This window comes from Cricetulus griseus, chromosome 6 (assembly GCF_003668045.3).
Source record: "Cricetulus griseus strain 17A/GY chromosome 6, alternate assembly CriGri-PICRH-1.0, whole genome shotgun sequence".
Classification (NCBI taxonomy): domain Eukaryota; kingdom Metazoa; phylum Chordata; class Mammalia; order Rodentia; family Cricetidae; genus Cricetulus; species Cricetulus griseus.
This window is the reverse complement of record NC_048599.1, coordinates 129,288,054-129,311,364: the sequence shown is the minus strand read 5'-3', so window position 1 is coordinate 129,311,364 and position 23,311 is coordinate 129,288,054. Positions and strand designations below refer to the sequence as shown.

At 37.7% G+C, this 23,311-nt stretch overlaps 1 protein-coding gene across 21 annotated transcripts in view; it reads right to left on the bottom strand.

Moving 5' to 3' along the window:
• The window catches only part of Gtdc1 (glycosyltransferase like domain containing 1), a 329,610-nt gene that overhangs the window by 152,614 nt on the left and 153,685 nt on the right, over window positions 1-23,311 (bottom strand). The window contains exon 1 of one of the 21 annotated variants that reach the window (XM_035446177.1): window positions 7,513-7,665. The exons of the other annotated variants lie outside the window; for them this stretch is intronic. Coding sequence (XP_035302068.1) covers window positions 7,513-7,649 — 137 coding nt within the window. The 5' untranslated portion in view covers window positions 7,650-7,665. Of the gene's footprint in view, window positions 1-7,512; window positions 7,666-23,311 lie in introns of those variants that run through there. 21 annotated transcript variants of the gene reach the window in all.

Sequence of the window (23,311 nt, the reverse complement as noted above, 5' to 3'; positions counted from 1 at the left end):
GGATGATAGAGACCTTCAAAGAGGAAACAAGAAAATCCCTTAAAGAAATAGAAGAAAAAGTAAGCAAAAAATTACACGATATGGAGGAAAAGACAAACCAAAATATTCAAGAAATAAACAAATCTCTTAAAGAAGCTAAAGAAACCCAAGATAAAACAACCAAACAAGTGAAGGAAGCTCTTGAAACAGTTCAAAACATGAAAGCTGAATTAGACACATTAAAGAAAACACAGAATGAAGCGATGCTGGAAATGGAAAGGTTGGATAAACGATCAGGATCTAAAGATGTGAGTATAACTAATAGAATTCAAGAGACAGAAGAGAGAATCTCAGCTATTGAAGACTCGCTAGAGGATATACATTCATCAACCAAAGAAAACCTCAAGACCAACAAATCCCTAACACAAAATATACAGGAAATATGGGACACCGTGAAAAGACCAAACCTAAGAATAATAGGTGTAGAAGAAGGTGAAGAAACACTGCTCAAAGGTACAGAAAACATATTCAACAAAATCATAGAAGAAAACTTCCCCAACCTACAGAAGGATATGCCTATGAAAGTACAAGAAGCTTATAGGACACCAAACAGACTGGACCACAAAAAGAAGTCCCCCCGACACATAATAATCAAAACTCCAAATCTACAGAATAAAGAAAAAATATTAAGAGCTGCAAAGGAAAAAGGCCAAGTAACATATAAAGGCAAACCAATCAGAATCACACCCGACTTCTCAATGGAAACTATGAAAGCCAGAAGGTCTTGGATAGATACACTACAAGCACTAAGGGAGCATGGATGTCAACCCAGACTACTGTACCCAGCAAAACTTTCAATCACTATAGATGGAGAAAACAAGATTTTCCATGACAAAAACAGATTTAAACAATACATATCCACAAATCCAGCACTACAGAAGGTTCTGGAAGGAAAACTCCAACCCAAGGAACATAACTACATGCACAAAAACACAGGCAATAGATAATCTAATATTGCCAAACACAAAAAGAAGCAGGAGAGCAAAATCCACACACAATGACACCACCAACAATAAATCCAAACCAAACAAGAACCAACGAACAATGGACATTAATATCCCTAAATGTCAATGGCCTTAACTTACCCGTAAAAAGATATAGGCTAACAGAATGGATACGAAGACAGAATCCATCTTTCTGCTGTTTACAAGAAACACACCTCAACTTCAAAGACAGGCGATACCTCAGAGTAAAAGGATGGGAAAAGATTTTCCAATCAAATGGCCTCAAGAAACAAGCAGGTGTAGCAATCCTAATATCTAACAAAATGGACTTTAAACTAAAATCAATCAAAAGAGATGAAGAAGGGCATTTCATACTCATCACAGGAAAAGTCCATCAAGATGAAATCTCAATCCTGAACATCTATGCTCCAAATACGAAGGCACCCACATTTGTGAAAGAAACATTACTAAAGCTCAAACCACACATAAAACCACACACACTTATAGTAGGAGACTTCAACACCCCCCTTACACCACTAGACAGGACCACCAGACAAAAACTTAACAAAGAAACAGAGGATCTGAAAGAAGTCATGGCCCAACTGGGGTTAACGGATATCTATAGAGCATTCCATCCAAACTCAAGAGAATATACCTTCTTCTCAGCACCACATGGCACCTTCTCCAAAATTGACCACATAGTAGGCAACAAAGCAAACCTCCACAATTACAGAAGAATTGAAATAACCCCCTGTATCTTATCAGACCACCATGCATTAAAGCTAGAATTCAGCAACAATACAAATGGCAGGAAACCTGCAAACTTTTGGAAAATGAATAACACCCAATTGCACCATTCCTGGGTTGAGGAAGAAATAAAAAAACAAATTAAAGACTTCCTAGATTCTAATGAAAATGCAGACACAACATACCCAAACTTATGGGACACTCTGAAAGCAGTCCTAAGAGGGAAGTTCATAGCACTAAGTGCCCACATGAAGAAACTAGAAAAAAGTCACATTAGAGAACTGACAGAACAACTGAAAACACTAGAGCAAAAAGAAGCAAACTCACCAAGGAGGAGTAGACGCCAGGAAATAATCAACCTGAGAGCTGAAATCAATAAAGTAGAAACTAGGAAAACATTACAAAGAATCAATGAAACAAAGAGTTGGTTCTTTGAGAAGATCAACAAGATAGACAAACCTCTAGCCAAACTAACCAAAAGGCAGAGAGAGAGCACACTAATTAACAAAATCAGAAACGAAAAGGGGGATATAACAACGGACACTGTGGAAATCCAGAGAATCTTTAGGTCATACTTTGAAAATCTGTACTCCACAAAATTCGAAAATCTAATGGAAATGGACAGTTTCCTGGATAAATATCACTTACCAAAATTAAATCAAGATCAGATAAACAATTTAAATCGACCCATAACCCCTAATGAAATAGAAGCAGTCATCAAAAGCCTCCCAACCAAAAAAAGCCCAGGACCAGATGGCTTCACTGCAGAATTCTACCAGAAATTCAAACAAGAGCTGATACCAATACTCCTCAAACTGTTCCGCACAATAGAAGCAGATGGGATATTGCCAAACTCCTTCTATGAGGCTACAATCACTTTGATACCCAAGCCACACAAAGATAAGAATAAGAAAGAGAACTACAGACCAATATCTCTCATGAACATTGATGCTAAAATACTCAATAAAATATTGGCTAATCGAATCCAAGAACATATCAGAAAAATCATCCACCACGATCAAGTGGGCTTCATCCCAGGGATGCAAGGATGGTTCAATATACGAAAAACCATCAATGTAATCCACCATATAAACAAACTGAAAAAGAAAAACCACATGATCATCTCACTAGATGCTGAAAAGGCCTTTGACAAAATCCAACATCCCTTCATGACAAAGATCTTGGAGAGAACAGGAATAACAGGAACATATCTAAACATGATAAATGCGATATACACCAAACCAATAGCCAACATCAAACTAAATGGAGAGAAACTCAAAGCATTTCCTCTAAAATCAGGAACAAGACAAGGATGTCCACTCTCTCCATATCTCTTCAATATTGTTCTTGAAGTTCTAGCTAGAGCAATAAGACAAGATCAGGATATCAAAGGGATACAAATTGGAAAGGACGAAGTCAAACTTTCACTATTTGCAGATGACATGATAGTCTACATAAGTGACCCGAAAAACTCTACCAGGAAACTCCTACAGCTGATAAACACCTTCAGCAAGGTAGCAGGATACAAAATTAACTCAAAAAAATCTGTAGCCCTACTGTATACAGATGATAAACTCAATGAGAAAGAAATCATGGAAACATCACCTTTCACAATATCCACAAGCAACATAAAATATCTGGGGGTAACACTAACCAAAAAAGTGAAAGACCTGTACAATAAGAACTTTGAGACTTTAAAGAAAGAAATTAAAGAAGATACCAGAAAGTGGAAAGATCTCCCATGCTCTTGGATAGGCAGAATTAACATAGTAAAAATGGCAATTCTACCAAAAGCAATCTACAGATTTAATGCAATCCCCATCAAAATCCCAACACAGTTTTTCACAGACATTGAAAGAACAATACTCAACTTTATATGGAAAAATAAAAAACCCAGGATAGCCAAAACAACTCTTTACAATAAAAGATCTTCTGGAGGCATCACCATCCCTGACTTCAAGCTCTACTATAGAGCCATAGTTCTGAAAACAGCTTGGTATTGGCACAAGAATAGACAGATAGACCAATGGAATCGAATTGAAGACCCAGATATTAACCCACGCACCTACGAACACCTTATTTTTGACAAAGGTGCTAAATCCATACAATGGAAAAAAGATAGCATCTTCAACAAATGGTGCTGGCACAATTGGATTCGACATGCAGAAAATTGCAGATAGATCCATACTTGTCACCATGCACGAAACTTAAGTGCAAATGGATCAAAGATCTCTCCATAAACCCAGCCACACTGAATCTTTTAGAAGAGAAAGTGGGAACAACCCTTGAACAAATTGGCACAGGAGAACGATTCCTGAACATCACGCCAGAAGCACAGACACTGAGGTCTGCAATTAATAAATGGGACCTCCTGAAACTGAGAAGCTTCTGTAAGGCAAAGGACACAGTCAGTAAGACAAAACGACCACCCACAGAATGGGAAAAAATCTTCACCAGCCCCACATCTGACAGAGGACTGATTTCCAAAATATACAAGGAGCTCAAGAAGCTAGCCACCAAAACACCATACAATGAAATTAAAAAGTGGGGTGCAGAACTAAACAGAGATTTTTCAACAGAGGAATCTGAAATGGCTGAAAGACACTTAAGAAAGTGCTCAAAATCCTTGGCCATCAGAGAAATGCAACTCAAAACAACTCTGAGATACCACCTCACACCTGTCAGAATGGCTAAAATCAAAAATACCAATGACAACCTATGCTGGAGAGGTTGTGGAGAAGAAGGAACACTCCTCCATTGCTGGTGGGAGTGTGAACTTGTAAGACCACTTTGGAAATCAGTATGGCGGTTGCTCAGAAAAATGGGAATCAATCTACCTCAAGATCCAGCCATTCCTCTCTTGGGTATATACCCAAATACTGCTTGTCCATACAACAAGGACATATGTTCAACCATGTTCATAGCAGCATTGTTTGTAATAGCCAGAACCTGGAAACAACCTAGATGCCCCTCAACTGAAGAATGGAAAGAGAAAATGTGGTACATTTATACAATGGAGTACTACTCAGCAGAAAAAAGCAATGGAATCTTGAAATTCGCAGGCAAATGGATGGAACTAGAAGAAACCATCCTGAGTGAGGTAACCCAATCACAAAAAGACAAACATGGTATGTACTCACTCATATATGATTTTTAGACATAGAGCAAAGGTTTACCAGCCTATAATCCTCTACCCCAAGGAAACTAGAAATCATGAATGACTCTAAGGGATAAATGGACCCCAGGAATGGGAAATGGCATGAACTCCCGAGCTAATTGAGAGCATGAGGGTAGGGAAGTGGGTGCTGCCACAATAAGAGCACAAGATGAAGAGTAGAGGAGAAGAAATGGAGGAGCAGATATATTGAGTTGGGGGAAGAATAGAGGAGAGAGAGCAGGATGAGAGATACCATACCAGAGGGAGTCACTATAGGTCCGAGAAGAGATCTGGAACTAGGAAGATCTCCAGAGACCTATAAGGATGACACGATCTGACAGTCTGGGCAGTGGAGGAGAAGTTGGCCTAGAAACCCTTCCCCTAGAATGAGATTGATGAATACCCTCTATGCTATTCTAGAGTCCTCATCCAGTGGCTGATGAGAGCAGAGACAGACATCCACAGAAATACACTGAGCTGAAATCTGGAACTCAGTTGAAGAGAGGGAGGAATGAAGAACGAAGGGGTCTGTACCTGGTTGGAGAAACCCACAGAAACAGTTGGCCTGAAAAAGGGAAAGCATATCGACCCCAGATGCTCTTTGGGAGGACAGTACAGGACTAATCCAGCCCCCTGATCATGGATGCCAATGGGGAGGCCCCTGCACTCCTGGGAGCCTCTGGAGGTGGACTGGCGTTTTGCCCTGGTGGGTGGGAGGGACTTCGAGAGCCCATCCCACTTGAAGGGATTCGCTCTGTCTCTGAACACATGGGGAGGGGCCTAGGCCCAGCACAGGAAGATTTGGTGGACTTGGTGGAGCCCTGGTTGGGGGCCCTACCCTGCCTGGGGAGTGGCGGGTGGATGGGGTGGGGGGTAGGTTGGAGGTGGGGGAGAAGGAATGGGGGTGGGGGGAGGGAGAGGGAGAGGGAAAGTACATGTGAAAATATTAATAATTTAATAAAAAAAGAGAAAAAAAAAGAGTTTATATTCAACAATATAGACTTAAATAAACAGGACAAGGAAACTATCTATAAGTTATAACATTTCCATCTGAAGCAAGCTTAGATCAGAAAAGAATGCACACATTATCCATATACTACCCTACTACTAGAAACATTTTTAAATTTCCCTTTCAGCTTTGCTTTAAATCATTGGAACATCATAGTTACTAAGTTTTATTGAAACAAGTACTAAAAATAAATATATAAGCAAGATTCATTATCATGTGACTGTGGCATGTATCTACTAAGAGCAAAAGCTCTGAAGTCTGACAAGTTTAAGTTTGACAGACTATATCACTATTTTGTTAAAGGTTTTATTCTACTTTAAGGGTACATGTGAGTGCCTGTTGGTAGCATGTCTGAGGTCAGCCCAGACTAAGGGTACAAAAAACTGAACCCTGATCCTCTGCAAGAGCAACAAGTACTCTTAAAACAATTAGGTCCTTCCCCCAAATATGAGAGGGGGTACAGCTTATGAAGAGAAGCATCAGACTCCACATGCACATCTCCACAACAAACATACACACACACACACACACACACACACACACACACACACACACACACACACACAGAGCAGAGAGAGAGAGAGAGAGAGAGAGAGAGAGAGAGAGAGAGAGAGAGAGAGAGAGAGAGAGAGAGAGAGAGAGAGAGAGAGAGTTCTTCTTTTCTTCTTTTTTCCCATCTCAATTAGAATGTGACTTAGGGCACAGGTTGATGGTTTGAAGAAGACAGATGCACCTTCACAGTTCAGTTGCATAGACAAGTACATGGTTATTAAAGTCCCAGAGTGTTCTCTTCTGAGACTGAAGGTGTTAGCCTTACTGGATCAATTCCAACTTAGGTAATTACATTCTGCTCACTTCACCTCCCCTAGCAACTTTTTCAAGTGAATCCAGTATTATTTTTCACATCTTCTCCTAACCTGCTATGTAGTGTCAGATGAGCTGTTAAACAGCTGCCATGCTTCACTCTATAATGGTGACTGCTTCACCATATAATTTGTAACCATTCTCTGTGTGTGCTTTGGAATCTTTTAGAATAAAACTGTTACCCTAAAAATGCAAGAAATCATCATAATTTTAAAGGCACATTGGACAACTGTTTAGTTCAGTTAAATTAAGTTCAACATATTTAGAAAATACCTTATTTCGTGAAAGACCATAAAACTAGGTTAAAATATCCATGAAACATGCTATGAGATTATAAGAAAAGGTATTTAAAGAAAGCAAACTATTTATCAACTATATGAATATTCTGCCAAGGAAAGGAATAGTAGGAAGAACAAATGCTTCAGACATTTTTATTTGAAAATACATCTGTCTTCATCAGATGGCAAAAATTTTCAATGTCACCCAAGAAAAACAGTGAACAGAAAAACTTGAACATTAAGTCAATGGGAAATGGAGGAGTGCCAACATTTACAGAGAAAGAGATCAGGGGAAAACACAATTTTTAACTTTTTCTTATTTTCATTGGGAAAGAGAACTGTACATATTCATCAACACACAGGCATGCAAGTATACCATTGTCTGCCCAAGGACACTTGTAGATAAGAACATAATTTTGACAATACTAAAAAAAGTATCACAAGACCAGGAGAGGTTACTGTATGTATTCAGACCTTTTGTAGTTTATTTGGTAGGGATACGTCCAGTCTGCCATCCTCCTTGGCTTTATATAAGAATATAGTGGGAGCAGAAAAAGTGGGCAGAGAGAATTGGGAATACAACTCAGTGAAACAGCACTGGCGTAATGCATATGAAGCCCGGTTCAATCTTGAGCCCTGCAAAATAAACAAACTGGTACTAACCTCAAAGACATAATTTATTTTTGTTTTTTTTTTCTTTTTTGGTGTGCATGTAGTATGTGTTTGTGTGTATGTATACACACAGTCATGTAAAGGCCAGGTGCTACTGTTAGGTGTCTTTCTGTATGGTTTTCTCTGTTAATTTTTGAGACAGGGCCTCACACTGGGCCTGGAGCTCACTGATTGGCTACAGTTCTATAATATGAGCTTTAGGGACCTTCCTTTCTTCAACCTATCCCTAGCACTTCAGTTACAGATGCACATCACCACACTTGGCTTTTCTGTATTGGGAATCCAAATGAATGTCTTCATGAATGTAGCAGCCAGCACTTTACCCACCAACCAGCTCTCCACTTTGTTGCTCATTTTCATAAATACATTCCTAGTTGAGTATAACCTATAGTCAATACAGAAAAACTATTACTTTAAGATCATGTTTACAAACTTTAGTTATAACTATGGCTTGAATGGTCTTTAAAAACAAAAACACAAACAAAAAAAACTGGCCTTTATTTGAGGGAAAAATACCTATTCATAATATTTGATAAGATGTGATTCAGCATCCTTTATTAATCCAGGCTACATATTTAGCTGCCGAAGATGCATTAAATGAAAAAAAATTTCATCAACCCTGAAGTGACCACTTAAAGGCTGTACTTGTACAGGTCTAAATTCCTTATATATTTTTTCCCTGTAGTAATATGAAGGGCTCCTGAACCAGAAATAAAAATGAAATGTTCTTGAGCATAATTTTAGCTCTGGTCATATTATCTGTGTTACACTTTGGCTACAGTAAACCACAAAATTTTACACCAGCTTTTTCCCAGACACACACATCTGAGGTGCACTGGTGTTCAGAACATAAATAACTATTCATTACTAAATCAAGGCTTACTCGTGCCCCACCTATAGGGAGAAGTACTGTGTCACTGACTTTTTTCTTTCTTTTTTTTTCAAGACAGAGTTTTTCTGTGTTGTCCTGGCTGTACTGGAATTCACTTTGTAAACCAGGCTGGCCTTGAACTCACTGAGATCCACCTGTCTCTGCCTCCTGAGTCCTGGGATGGCACCACCACCCTGATTGTCATTACTAATAATATCTGTGTTCCACTAGGGCCAACCCTGAAAAGTAGCTGTAAATCATAAGAGAGAAACAAAACAGAGCAGGGGGAAAATAAACATGACAGGCAATAAGGGGTAAAATATACCCAAAGATTTTTAGAAGGAGTAACTAAGAAACTATATTACAAAAGTTGAAGTGTATGAACTTAGAACAAGGGAAGATATGAGGAAAGCCCAGTTAAGCATTATAGTAGACTATAGATTAGACATATTAAACAAAGTCAACTATTTATATTTTAATAATTCCCTACGTCATCCAAAGTTGAGAGGACAAATTTAGATGCTTGTGAGTGGCAATTAAGGTGAAGGCAGAGGAAGGCAGAGAGCATAGAGAGAATGTTGGCTGTACACTGCATCTAACACTTTATCTTCTCTTCCCATAGTGCTCACCACTCTGATTAAATGTTAGGGAGACTAAGGAACAAAACAGAAGATGCCAGAACAAGTCTTGCATATATAAAGCATCTGGACCACTAGTAAAAACCAGGTCTGCATCCCACTTCCTTTTAAAATACTTAAAGCTTCTCTCTCAAACCTGCTCCCCTCTTGCTCCCACTCCTGCTCTCATTTTGAACCATATGCTATGAACTAACTAGAAGTTAATTCATCCCTAGTGGTGTCAGCCAGCTTCTAAAGCAGGACTCAAAACAGAAAGGGCAAATATACAAATTTTTGAAATAACGGCAGGGCGTTGGTGGGGCATGCCTTGAATCCCAGCAGGCAGAGAAAGGCAGATCTCTGTGAATTCGAGGTCAGCCTGGTCTACAGAGTGAGTGCCAGGATAGGCTCCAAAGCTACACAGAGAAACCCTGTCTCGAAAAAATAAAAACAGGAACAAAAAAACCAACCAAACAAAAAATTTGAAATAAACAACAACAAAAAAAAAACTCTGATTGATCCACATAGCATAGTAGAAGCCTGTAATACTAGCACATACAAGGCAGGGGGATCACCCAGGAAGTTGAGGCCAGCATGGTCTAAGTTTCAGCCAGCCAACGACTACATAGTAGTAAGGTTCTACCTCAAGAGTGAGGGATTCTGACATCGAGTCCTTGGAATGGGACATGAAAAATGATAGGTTTTGAGTTTCAAATGCTGACATTCCTATTCATAGAATGAGTTTTAAAGAATAGCCCAGTAGTTCCTGGGAACAAATATAATCAAGTAGGTTGGCTGAGTCATCACTATTCCTCCTTTAAAGTAGTAGTAGCTGTAGCTCAGAAAATGAGATACTTTCACTAAAAAGAGCAAGAAATCTAAGACAACTGAAATAACAGACTGCTAAGAAACTTTCAGTACTACCTATTGTTCTAATAAATTGATATGCTGCCAATCATCATTGGTTAATACTATTTACTAATTACTAATCAACAACCTTGGTTCCAGATTTTTATGTATCTGTATAATTTTTAAAACTGGTTCCTAAGTTCTGAACCTATCGTTTTATTATACAATGGCCCCAGGGAAAAACATTTTTCAGTTTCCTAAGATGTACAATGAAGAAACTTTTTTTAACGTTTTATCTCAGATTATCTACTAAATATAAATAGAATTATGATTTGCTCTTTCATAAGACAGTTGAATCAAGAGTTCAATCTGAAAACAAAATGATTTGCTTACAATAAAATGTATCTGACATTTTTCTATAATTTTACTATCTCAGTTACTAATACTGTGAGATAAAAAAAAAACCTAAAAGCTGTTTTTTATATCCACTTCCCCCTTTACAACTTTTGTTTATATCTTCTAAAATTCATTCTCACAGCCCGAGACAGCTCCCTCTCCAATTAGTTAGAGATAACTGTAAGATGCACTGAAGGATTTCATATTATCAAACTACTTTGGCAGCATAAAAATGAATCTGAATGTGGCAGCTAAGACTGGACTGGTCCTCTCCCTAAGACTTATGCATGCTCAGGGTGCCAGCCCATACCTAGATGTGATTGCACAAAGCAAATGCATTGGCTTTCTACATGTGTATGAATTTAGACTTCCAAACCACATTTAGGGACTCTGAAGTACATAATAGGCTAGGAAGCAGTGGGCATGAAACTAAATACTTCAAAAGGAAGGTATGTGAATGAATAGTGCACACAATAGAAAAATTACCCTTCTCAAGGAAATTTCTCTTTACAACAGATGGAGACCATTACAAAAAAACACACAATGAATCAAAATTCAGAATTGTGTAGTCCCATCTCAACAGATACATCTAATACAATTCCTGCACCTAAAGGTCAGGGATCACTACTGTTAAGATCCAGAGGATCAGAGAATTTGCTAAGTGATTATGTCTCTTAGTAATGTCAGAAGTCACACACATAAAGTCTCACCAACTGGATTACTCAAATGTGAGCTGAACAAGAACAGCAATCATAGATATTCTAATGTGGATGGGGATAGGCCAGGAGGCCTCAACCTTACATAAACAGAGCTTCAGGCAAATAAGGAATGCTGAGAGTGGAAATAGACTTTCCCCAGGGAAAAACATACCAGTTGTTTATTCAATAATAAACGGTTAAGTCATGAAGACATACATACAAGTAACATTATATAGACTTTGCAGGCTATATTTCTATCAATTGTTGCTGTATCTAACAAAAACCAATAAGAAAAGAAAGCATGAATTGGAAAAAGTGCCAGGAGGGCTATGAAGGTTAGAGGGAGAAAAGCAAAGGAGGAAAATAATGTGATTATATTATTATCTCAAGAAATAAAAAGAAATGCTTTTATTTTATTCACATATAAAATAATACACTTAAGCAGAATTTTTTAAAAGGAGTTGCTAAAATGCTATTTCTTGCTTTGAAATCCATTTATCAGATGACATTTTAGTAAGCAGCCAAGAGGTAAGGTAAGGCAAAATTTCTCATTTCACAGCTCCCAAAATATAAGACTAAACTTTCAGGGTAGAACAACAGGCAAGAAAATGTGGACTTACTGAAAGCAGTATTTGTATAACTACCAAGCTTAACACTTATTAAAGAAAATTATGATGTTCCCCCACATTATGTTCTTACTGTGGCCATGACTAAAATTTTTAAAGGATCATACTTAATTATACTGATGCAAAAAATTCTAATCTTCCAAAAATAAAGTAGTAATTATAAAATGGAGAACTAGTTCCATAGAAACATTTATTCATAAAATAAAAAAAAAAAAACTGTTGGCTGAGGACAGGCCTTAGTGACAAAATGTTTGCAGGGCAGGTATGAGAAACTGAGTTCTTACCCTTAGATTCCTTGCAAAGCTGGGCCTTATAGTGTGCATCTGTAATCCAATGCTCCTACAGTGAGATGGAAGGCAGAGACAGGAGAATCCCTGAAAACTACCAACAGCTAGCCTGGCAGACACAGTGGTAGACAGTTAGAGACCTTTTCTCAAACAAAGGAAGGAGAGAACCAAAAACCAAGATTGTTTTCTAACCTACACACAGGCTGAGCACACATGCAACTATGCCCACACACATAAACTCACATGCACATACACAGACATATGAAACTAGTAGGTAATGTTAGTCAAAAATAGTCAACAGAAAAAAACTAAAGCTAAATTGACTATGTCTACTTACTCATAAAGCCCTCTGTAGACAGTAGTGTTACAAACCTTGTCAGGTAGAAGAAAAGCTTATGATTTACCAAGTTCCAAACACAGGATGAGAGTTTACATATAGAATATAACCTGGATTTAATATTACTAGCAATATTTTTAAGTAGAATTTTGTCTAGCATGGTAAACAGAAGTTAAGGCTGAAGCAAACAGCACTATTTAAACAAACAAACAAAAAAAGCCCAGATGTAAATGTAAAGCAAATACCATCTTATACATTGAAGAATCAATGGCATCACAGAGCAGTGGTTCTCAACCTGGGGGTTGCACCCCTTTTGAGGGTCACATATCAGGTATCCTATATACCAGACATTTAATTATGACTCATAACAGTAGCAAAATCACAGTTATGATGTAGTGATGAGATAATTTTATGGTTGGTGGTCACTACAACATGAGGAACTATATTATCCGGATGCAGCATTAGAAAGGTTTAAAAACTCTTGTCATACATGCTTATAATGTTGGGTATAGTTCTGGCTACATAGTAAATCAAGCACACTAAACACAAGTTAATGCACATACAAAAAGCATTTCAGAACACAAATCACAGAAAAGAACAGGCATTATTTAGTGCTCACCAACACTCAAGCATTTTACCAAGTACTTACACATAGTACCTCACTTAATTCACATAACAAGGCAAGACTGATAAAGTTTTCCTTACTTTTACAGCTAAAGACAAAAATAAAATGGGGAAAGTGAGAAAACTTTCTTAAAACCAGCTAACTGATTATCAAAAGCCATGGCATTAACTTTCTTAAGTACACTACCACACAACTCCATTGTTATGTACTACTTGTTTTCACAGATTCCAAATGTTTCCCAAATTTTCTACCAAAAAGGACTGAAAGTTTACCTGGTGAACCCCAATGAATATTACATATAAAATATATACTAGATACACATATATACCATACTATCTAGTATATAGTTATATATAATCTATCTATCTAGTACATATCCATATATATCTACTATAATCGAATATACATGCATGTAGAGACTACACACACACACACACACACACACACACACACACACATATATATATAGAGAGAGAGAAAGAGAGAGAGAGAGAGAGAGAGAGAGAGAGAGAGAGAGAGAGAGAGAGAGTGACTCATTATATACTCTTGGTAGGCCTGGAACTCATTATGTAGACCATATTGGCCTTGAACACACTGCCTGACAAGTGCTGGGCTGGGATCTTGATTAAAATGTTCCATGTTAGCCTGGTGGTGGTGGCACATGCCTTTAATCCCAGCACTCGGGAGGCAGAGGCATGTGGATCTCTGTAGTTCGAGGCCAGCCTAGTCTTCGAAGAGAGTTCCAGGACTGTCTCCAAAACCTACAGAAAAACCCTGTCTCGGGGAAAAACCAAACAAACAAGCAAACAAAAACCATTCAGTGTTATACTTAATACTACTTCATACATTCTTGTTTAAACCATAAATAAATAGATCAAAGGATGTAACTTTTTAGATTTTTCATTCAATTTTTGTGAAACAGTAACAAATGACAAGCAATAGTCAGCTTGGGTTTATTTGAAAAAGTTTATTTGTAGAATGTAAACCATACACACAGCCAAAGAAAATTCAACCAAAAGTTCTGCTAGCACAATACAACATACTATGCTCCTAAGGTGGCACTGAGGTGTGAGAGGATAATTCTTGCTTATCTGTCCCTTCTAAATATAGCAGCCAACATCTCATACTCAATCTATACAACTCAGAAATCACCAATTTTATATCACAAATCTGTTTCTCGATTCAGCACACATATTGTCCCAGCCAGCACAATCAATACTTCAGATCAACCCTAGCATTCTTCCATTCAATAAATTGCCATATCAACTTGCCAAATTTGCAATCTGCACAGTTTTTGTTTTTAATTTTGAACTTAGTCACCTGAATATACATACTACAGTTAAAGAGCAGCTCATAAACTAAGATTAAAGAGCCTGCATTTCTGTTCATGCCAGAACTGCTACATTTGTCATACAAACAGCAAGTTGTAATAGATGTTAAGTGAGCAACAGCATTTAAGACTTCGAAGAAGCCGGGCGTTGGTGGTGCATGTCTTTAATCCCAGCACTTGGGAGGCAGAGGCAGGAAGATCTCTGTGAGTTCGAGGCCAGCCTGGTCTCCAGAGCGAGTGCCAGGATAGGCTCCAAAGCTACACAGAGAAACCCTGTCTCCAAAAAAAAAAAAAAAAGATACTTCAAAGAATTAAATTCCTATTAACTATATTTTGTTGTACATTCAAAGAATAATTAAAAAAGAGCTTTTAATATGACAAAGTCTTAGCCGGCATTGGAGGAGCATGCCTTTAATCCCAGCACTCGGGAGGCAGAGGCAGGTGGATCTCTGTGAGTTCGAGACCAGCCTGATCTACAAGAGCAAGTTCCAGGACAGCCTCCAAAGCCACAGGGAAACCCTGCCTCGGGGGGAAAAAAAAAAAAAAAAAGACAAAGTCTTTGATGCAGAATATCTTAGGGAATGGGTCATTTGTGTAAGAGAATATTAAAGTAGCCTACTACTCAATGCTAATTTTCAAATTGTTGATATTATTTTAATGAAAAACTTTCTAGAAGATCCCAGAATTCTTAAAGAGTTCTAAATTTAAATTTAGTTCTAAATTTAAAGAGTTCTAAATCTAAATTCTAAATTCTAAACAATTAAACCCTACTGAAATTATTCATGTATTGATCATTCTACTCAACAGCAACCATTAGCAGAGAATGTTACAGGCTGATAGGAACAGTGTATTTGTGGCTTTTTCTCTGTCATCTAATAGAGAACATACACCACTAAATGATAAGTAATTAATTAATGTCATGTGGATTTGATAGACTTTAAGTTCCTACCTCTATTTTTAAACCACCAGTCAGCTTCAAATCTTTATTTATTCCATAGACTTTTTGTTGTTTACAGAAATTTGTTGCCCCTTACTTTTAATGTTTGGGTCACATTGAATGAATAAGTCACCCCAAAAAGTCAGGTAATAAATAACTAAGATGGTCTTGTATTTACAAGTCACTAATATTTATGCAACAACTGCTAGGTTTTTTGGAAACGTGGTCAGTTCAAATGTCCTTGGTCACCTAAATCTAAAAGGGATCACAAGTACACACAAAAAGCTCTAGGATGTCATCCCCTTCCTTGAGGTGAAACCAGCTCAGGCATACCTTATACGAATTGCATAATATTTACCTCCATGTGATACTATTCAATTTTTCTCCCAATGTATTTTGCTACATACTTAAAAATGAACATTGTCAGTTACCATTTAATTTCTCTTCATAAACTATGGTCATTCTTTACTTGTAGCCACACTGGCAATCATGGATATATGTCTGCAGGAGTTATCTGGTGTGGAGTCACCTTCAGTACCATAGAATGGCTCCAAACTGCTGTGGATTTTCATGTCTCATGTATGTATGATGTAATTGTCTATATATGTATGGATGAATAATGTGTTTATGTATATTTTAAAAAGCATTTATCTCCCTTCTCCCTTGTTGTCAAGCTGTCAGTCAGTTGTCATGTTTTACTTCTGTCAGTGAGCTAGCCTTTCTCACATTGCTAATCAGTTGTCAGCTGACATATCAGATAAACATACCTCTGAAACTGAATTAGTGATTGGTGCTGGGTATTGTCTAGACTTGGAGATATGATATCTAATTCTTGTCTAACTACATCCAGGTATGTAATAGCCAGAACACACAGAACTTCATCCAAACACTAATGTGGGGTGTGTGTGTGTGTGTGTGTTTGTGTGTGTGTGTGAGTGTGTGTGTGTGTGAGTGTGTGTGTGTAGAGGGAAAAGGAGGAAGGGAGAGAAGGTGTGTGCATGTGTGTATGTAGAGGAGGAAAGCGAGGGAGAGAAGTAGCATGTAAGCGTGTGTGTGTGTGTGTGTGTGTGTGTGTGTGTGTGTGTGTGTGTGTGTGTATAGAGGGAAAAGGAAGAAGACAGAAAGTAAGTGTGTGTGTGTAATGGGGAAAGGAAAAGAAAGGGTGTGTGTTCATTTGTATAGGGTGGGTAGGGTGGGAAGGGAGGAAGAGAAGGTAGGTGTGTGTGTGTGTGTGTGTGTGTGTGTGTGTGTGTGTGTGTGTAGTGTGGAAAGAAGAGAGGGAAAGAGGTGTTTATGTAAGTGTGTATAGGGGAACGAAGACCTTCACCTCATTGAAGGTCATCAGAAAATATTTTCAATACCATAGCTTTTACAAAAAACTAGAAATGAAACTGGAAGTAGGAAGTATAAACAACTGTTTAAGGTGTTTTGCTACCAAGAAAAATACAAGGCAGTAGCAGGAAGGAATAGAGAAGAAAAAAGGAGTTTTTGTTTATTTGTTTTACATAAGAAGGAAAAATAGGAATGACTCAAAAAAGAGGAAAGCTAATACCAGAATAGTTAAATATACCTGTCCCAGAACTTGTAAAATAAAGGCAGGAGGGTCAAGTGGTCAGGGTCATCCTTAGCTACACAGTAAATTTGAGGGTAGTCTGGGCCACGTGAGACCCTATCTTGCCATCCTAACTACCACCTCAAAAAAAAAAAAAAAAAACTATAAACAACAACAACAAAAAAAAAAACCCAGGAAATACAGAACAAAGAAAAGTGTCAGAATTGTCCCTCAGTATATGAGACACAAGGATTCTAGCAAAGAAGTTGAGATGGGACCTTACTGTCCATAAGAAGAATTCAGGTATGATTAAGGGTGGATGGATTCTTTTTCTGCAGTACTCTTTTAGTCTGATGTGTGTAGACAGAAAGTAAATGAAGAGATGTACTTAGTCTGAATGAAGGGTTTGCCAGCTGAACATGGAGCAAATAATTATAAAAGATTTGAGGACATGTGCAAAACAGTTGTCCTGGTTTTATCTATTTCAGTGACAAACACTATAACCAAAAGCAAATTAAGGGAGAAAAGGGTATATTTCATATTGCAAGTTATAGTCCATGACTGAGGAAAGTCAGGGCAAGAACTCAAGGCAGAAACCAGGAACCCAGGAGGAATGCTGCTTGCTGGCTCATTCTCTGCCTTATTCACAGGCCCATGCTTAGCTAGCTTTATGCAGGTCAACCTTCCTAGTGATGGTGATACCCACAGTTGGCTGGGTCCTTCTATATCAAATAACAATCAACACAGTCCTCCACATATACACCCACAAGTCAATCTGATCTAGGCAATTCCTCAACTGAGGCTTTCAGATGACTAATACTGTATAAATTTGATAATTAAAGCTCTTGCAAAATATTTAACTATGTAAAGATGTGCTGCATTTGTTTAATTATGTAAAAATGTGTTGCTGTTTTACCTTGCCTGCCTAAGGCACCTGATTGGTCTAATAAAAAGCTGATGAGCAAAGGGGGTCAAGACCAGGCTGGAGAAAACCCACAGAAACAGCTTACCTGAACAAGGGGTTGTTCATGGACCCCAGACTGATAGCTGGGAAACCAGCATAGGACTGATCCAGAACTCCTGAACGAGGAGGTCAGTTTGGAGGTCTGGGGCCACTGGTATTTATTCCTAGTACACAAATGGACTTTGGAAGCCCTCTCCACATAGAGGGATACTCTCTCAGCCTAGACACACTGGGGAGGGTCTAGGCCCTGCTCCAAATGGTCTGACAGACTTTGAAGATTCCTCCCATGGAAGGCCTCACCCTAACTGGGGAGCAAAAAGAGGTTGGGATAGTGGGTCAGTGAGGGGGCAGGGGAAGAGGGGAAGGAAAGGGAACTGAGATTGACATGTAAAAGAAGCTTGTTTCTAATGTAAATTTAAAACAAGTTAAAAAAAAAAAAGCTGAAGGGCCAATAGTGAAGATATAGGCAGAACTTCTGGGCAGGAAGGGTAAATAGGAGGAATTTAGGCTCAAGGGAAGAAAGGAGAAATCAGAGGCCAGACAGACACAAGGGAATCAGGAAAATAGGACATACAGAATGAAAGAAATATTTAAAAAAAATACACACACAAGGAAAAATGTAGATGAATAGAAACCTGTTTAATTAAAGTTAAAAGAGCTAGTGGGACAAGCCTAAGCTAAGGCTTAATATTCATAACTAATACCAAGTCTCAGTGTCTTTATTTGAGAGCTAGTTGATACCCCAAAGAAAAATCACAACTACAAAAGCTAGTCAAATAATAGTAAATAAATGATGGAACATTAAGTTGGATAATGAAAGACAAAATTAGACAAAAAGAAAAGTGAGAAGTTGGATCAATTATTGGACAGCACATCTAGTCAAAGGATTGTTTGAGCAGAAGTAACAAAGAAAATCAGCAAACCTTCCTCTCTAATTGTATTAAACCTCTTGACAGAGTTGACTGTGGGGAGATAGGGGGTGTGACAGAGACAGTTCTGTATATTCTGGTGGAAACAGATGTGCCAGTTAATGAAGGAGTTAATGATGAAATGGTCTTGAATTTAGAGGTCTGTTATATACCAGGTAGTCCTGGAACCAGCAGGAATGCCTGGATTCCTTCAATCACTACATCACCCCTATGAAGTAAGGTAAATGTAGTCTTAACTCTTAAAGAACCTGCCTCATTGTCATCCAATGGCACTAGCCATAGGCTAGAACATGGGCATCAAGAAAAAATATGTGTATATGTGGCCAAACATCAACTTCGCCATTCTCAAATGGTTAATATCTATTATGAAATACTTTCTAGAAATAATGTAAAATACACAGGAAAATGTACATAAGTTAAATGCAAATACCATAACATTATACATAAGAAACTTTAGCATGTGCAAATTTTGATATCCTTGCAATGTCACAGAACTAAGCCTGTACGGATAAGAAGACATGACAGTGTACTAGCACACACACATACACACACACACACACACACACACACACACACACACACACACACACACACACATACATATACATATACTCGAAAATGCACATCCATATTTGAAAACTGATTGTGATAGAAGCTTCATTTGGCTATACAGTTTTTAAATTATTAAATAAACTATCAACAATAATTTAAAAGTGATCTATCATGGTTAGAAGAACTCTAAACAGAAATTTCAATCAGAAGTCAGATACCAAGACTTAATCCAGTCAGCAATAAAGACAGGTGACTATAAGCCAGGCTCTATTTCTCTAAGCTTCTGTCCATACAGTAAGAACTGAGCATGGTATGGATAACTGAGCACAACTTAAATTTTGTGACACACTAACTTGATTTGATATAGGTAACTTGATTTGATATAATGCACCAGTCAAATACTGACTATAGAGACTATAATAAATTAGTATCAAGATAACAGATAAGGTCTCTAGTCAGAGATCCACAGCCACCACACTTGGCTGAGTCTCAGGTAGACTACCTTTATCTTCCTTCCCCACCTCCATTCTCTCTGCAGACTACCCTTAGACCTGCTGCTGACAATCTACCTGAGAGCTGCCTCCCTGCCTACCTCCATCCCTTTAGGACTGGGTCTCTTGATGCAGACATTTTATTTACCTTACCACACACAACTTCAACCTCTCCTATGAGCCCATCTCCATGCCTGTGTGACTCCCTGCTGACTCACAAAGCTTCCTATTTGCAGGACCACTGAAGCAACACTTGGCTGGTGTAAGGTAAACTCCCTTTATCCTCCTTCCCTTACCATTCCTGTCTCTGAAGACTACTTAGACCTGCTGCTTACCTGCCTGAGAAGCTCCTCCCAACCCTTTCCAGCCCTTAGGACAGGCCTCTTGGTCCAGGGTTCTCCTAGTCTATCATAGCTGCCTCTATCAGCCTTTCCTCTAGCCCTTCACATGGGACAGGGTTCAAAACGGCTCTTGAACAAGGATCATAATCTACCTCACTTAGTTAGGACCCAAACATTCCTTCTAGACCATCACCATTTCCTTAGTGACTCCCAATACACTTGCAGAAAAAATCTCTACTAGGGACCCACAGGCAATTTACTATGACCCAGACTGGGCAACAACAAAGAAAGAATGGAACAACCACCTATCAAAGGCAAAACCACATATCAACACTAAGTATACCTCAAATGTTCAAACTCCAGATGCCTAGACCGCAGAGCAAAAACACAAGAGAAAGCAATACATTATACCTCCTCCAAAAACCTCAATGGAATAGAACCCAAGAAAAACAATTCAGCTGAAGCACAAGACAATGACTGTAAAATAGCAATTATAACATTCAAGGACATTAAGGAGGATATGAATAAATGCCTTAACAGTTGAAGGAATATAGAATTTAACAGAGAAATAGAATCATGAAGAGAAACACAAATTAAAATAAAATTCTAAATGAAAAATTCAGGATGTCAAGTATCAAGTACAGAGGTAAGTCTCACAACCAGACTAAAAGACAGATATGAGAATTTCAAGTCTTGAAAACAAAGTAGAAGAAATAGGTAGCTCACTCAAGGAAAATGTTAAATATGAAAAATTCCAAGCAGAAAATCCAAGATGGAAGACCAAACCTATGAATAATAGGGACAGAAGAAACCCAGCAAATATTTTTAACTAAATCACATAATAAAATTTCTCCAAAATAAAGAGAGACCTATCAAGATACAAGAGGCATAGGAAATACCAAATAGACAAGAACAGAAAAGAAATTCCTCAGATACATAGTAAATAAAACACTAAATGTATGGCTCAAAGAAAAGATATTAAAAACTTCAAGGGGAAAAGACTAAGCCACATAAAAAGGCAGGTCAAGTGGAATAGCACTTGGTTTTCTAATGGAAACTCTGAAACTCAGAATGGCCTAGACTAGTGTTTTGCACATTTTGAAAGATCAAAAATGCTATCCCAGACTCGACCCAGCTAAACTATCAAATACAAGCAAGGAAGAAACAAAAAACATAAAATGGAAAAACAAATGTAAGCTCATTCTGTCTACTAAGCCAGTTCTACAGAAAGGACTAGAGAGAAAATTCCAGTCTGAAGAGAAGGGCAACTATACCCAAAAGAATGAAAGAAATAAATAACCCCAGAAGAAAAAAAAAAAAGGTAGAAACAAACCAACAAAATAACAGGAAATAATAAACACTGCAAAATGACAATACTCAGTATTAATAGTCTTCACTGCCCAATAAAAAGAATACACACACCTCATGATTAAGCACAGAAACCCAGAAACCATTTGGGGTAAAAGGATGGAAAAAGTATTAAAAGCGAACAGAACCAAGAAGCAAGCAGGCATAGCTATTTTAATATCTTACAAAATAAGACTTCAAACCAAACCTAATCAGAAGAGATGGGGAGGATTCTACATAGCCTTCAAAGAAAAACCTACCGAAATGATATTAAAATTCTAAAAATGTATGCACCACACACGAGGATATGTAAGTTCATAAAAGAAATACCAGTACAGCTAACCAGTACAGCTAACCAGTACAGCCTTAACACTGAAATAGTGGGAGATTTCAATACTCCATTCAGGCCAAGAGACAGGGCATCCAGATAAAAACTAAACTGAGAGATGCTGAAGTTAAATTAAGGCCATAAGTCAAATAAAACTAAAGCACATTTACATTCACCAGATCCCAAAGAATATACTTTCTTCTCTGTAGTGTATGGAGCTTTCTCAAAAATTGACCACAATGAAATCTCCACCAAAATTCCAACACAATTTTTCACTTAAAAAACATTAAACACCATAAGCAAAGAAAAATCTCAGGATTAGTAAAACAATATTTAATATAAAAGAAATTGCTAGTGTATCACCATTCCAGATTTTAAGTTGTAGTAATTTTTTAAAATGTATGGCATAGAAATGAAGACCTAGACATAATTCGACAAACCTAAAGGCACCTGTTTTTTGACAAAGAAGCCAAAAATACACATTGAAAAAAAGATAGCATTTTCAACAAATGGTGCTACTCAAATAGACAGTGTTTTTAGAAAACTGAAAATAGTCCATATTTATCACCACATTGTATAAACACAAACTCCAAATGAATCAGAGACCTCAGAATAAGACTAGACAACCTAATCCTAACAGAAGAAAAAGTATGGAGTCAGATTGAACTCATTGGCACAGGAAAGGACTTTCTGAAGAAGACACTAATAGCATAGGCATTAAAGTCAACAATTTAAAAATGGGGCCACTGGAAGATAAAAAAGTTTCTGTAGAGCAAAGGACACAATCATTCAAAGAGGCAATCTAAGGAATGGAACAAAAATCTTTACAAATATACTTGAGAGAGGATTGGAGGAGAATAAAACTGAACATCAAGAAAAAAATACCCCAATTTTAAAATGGGTTATAGACCGGAAGTGAAAGTTCTGAAATGATATAACAGAAATTGTTGAGAAACATAAAAATGCTCAAAATCCTTATATATCAGGGAAATGTAAATTCAAAGTACTTTGAGGTTTCATCTTACCCTAGCCAGAATGGCCAAGATTAATAATACATGCTAGTGAGGATGTAGGAAAGGGAAATATTTACTCATTGTTAGTGGGAGTGTAACTGATGAATGGATGATGAAAATGTGGTACATTTACACAATGAAGTATTATTTAGGAGTTAAGAAAAACAAAATTACGAAATTTGAAAGTAAATGGGTAGAGCTAGAAAAATCATCCTGAGTAGGGTAACTCAGACCCCAAAGGACAAATATTGTATATTTTTTCTTACATTTGGATGTTATCTTTTAAGATTCTGGAATGTCTGAATAACCAGAGGTCAGGTACCTATTGAGGAAACAGGGGGAATGAGAGGATCTCCCAAGGAAGGGAAAATAGAATTTAGCATTATGAAGAAACAAAGGGGAAATCGGATAGAAGGATTAAATGGGGTGGGCAATGGGAGGAGAGGAGATAGAATTCAATTATCTATTTAACCCTACTTACATGAAAAGTTAAAGTTAGCAAAAAGGATAT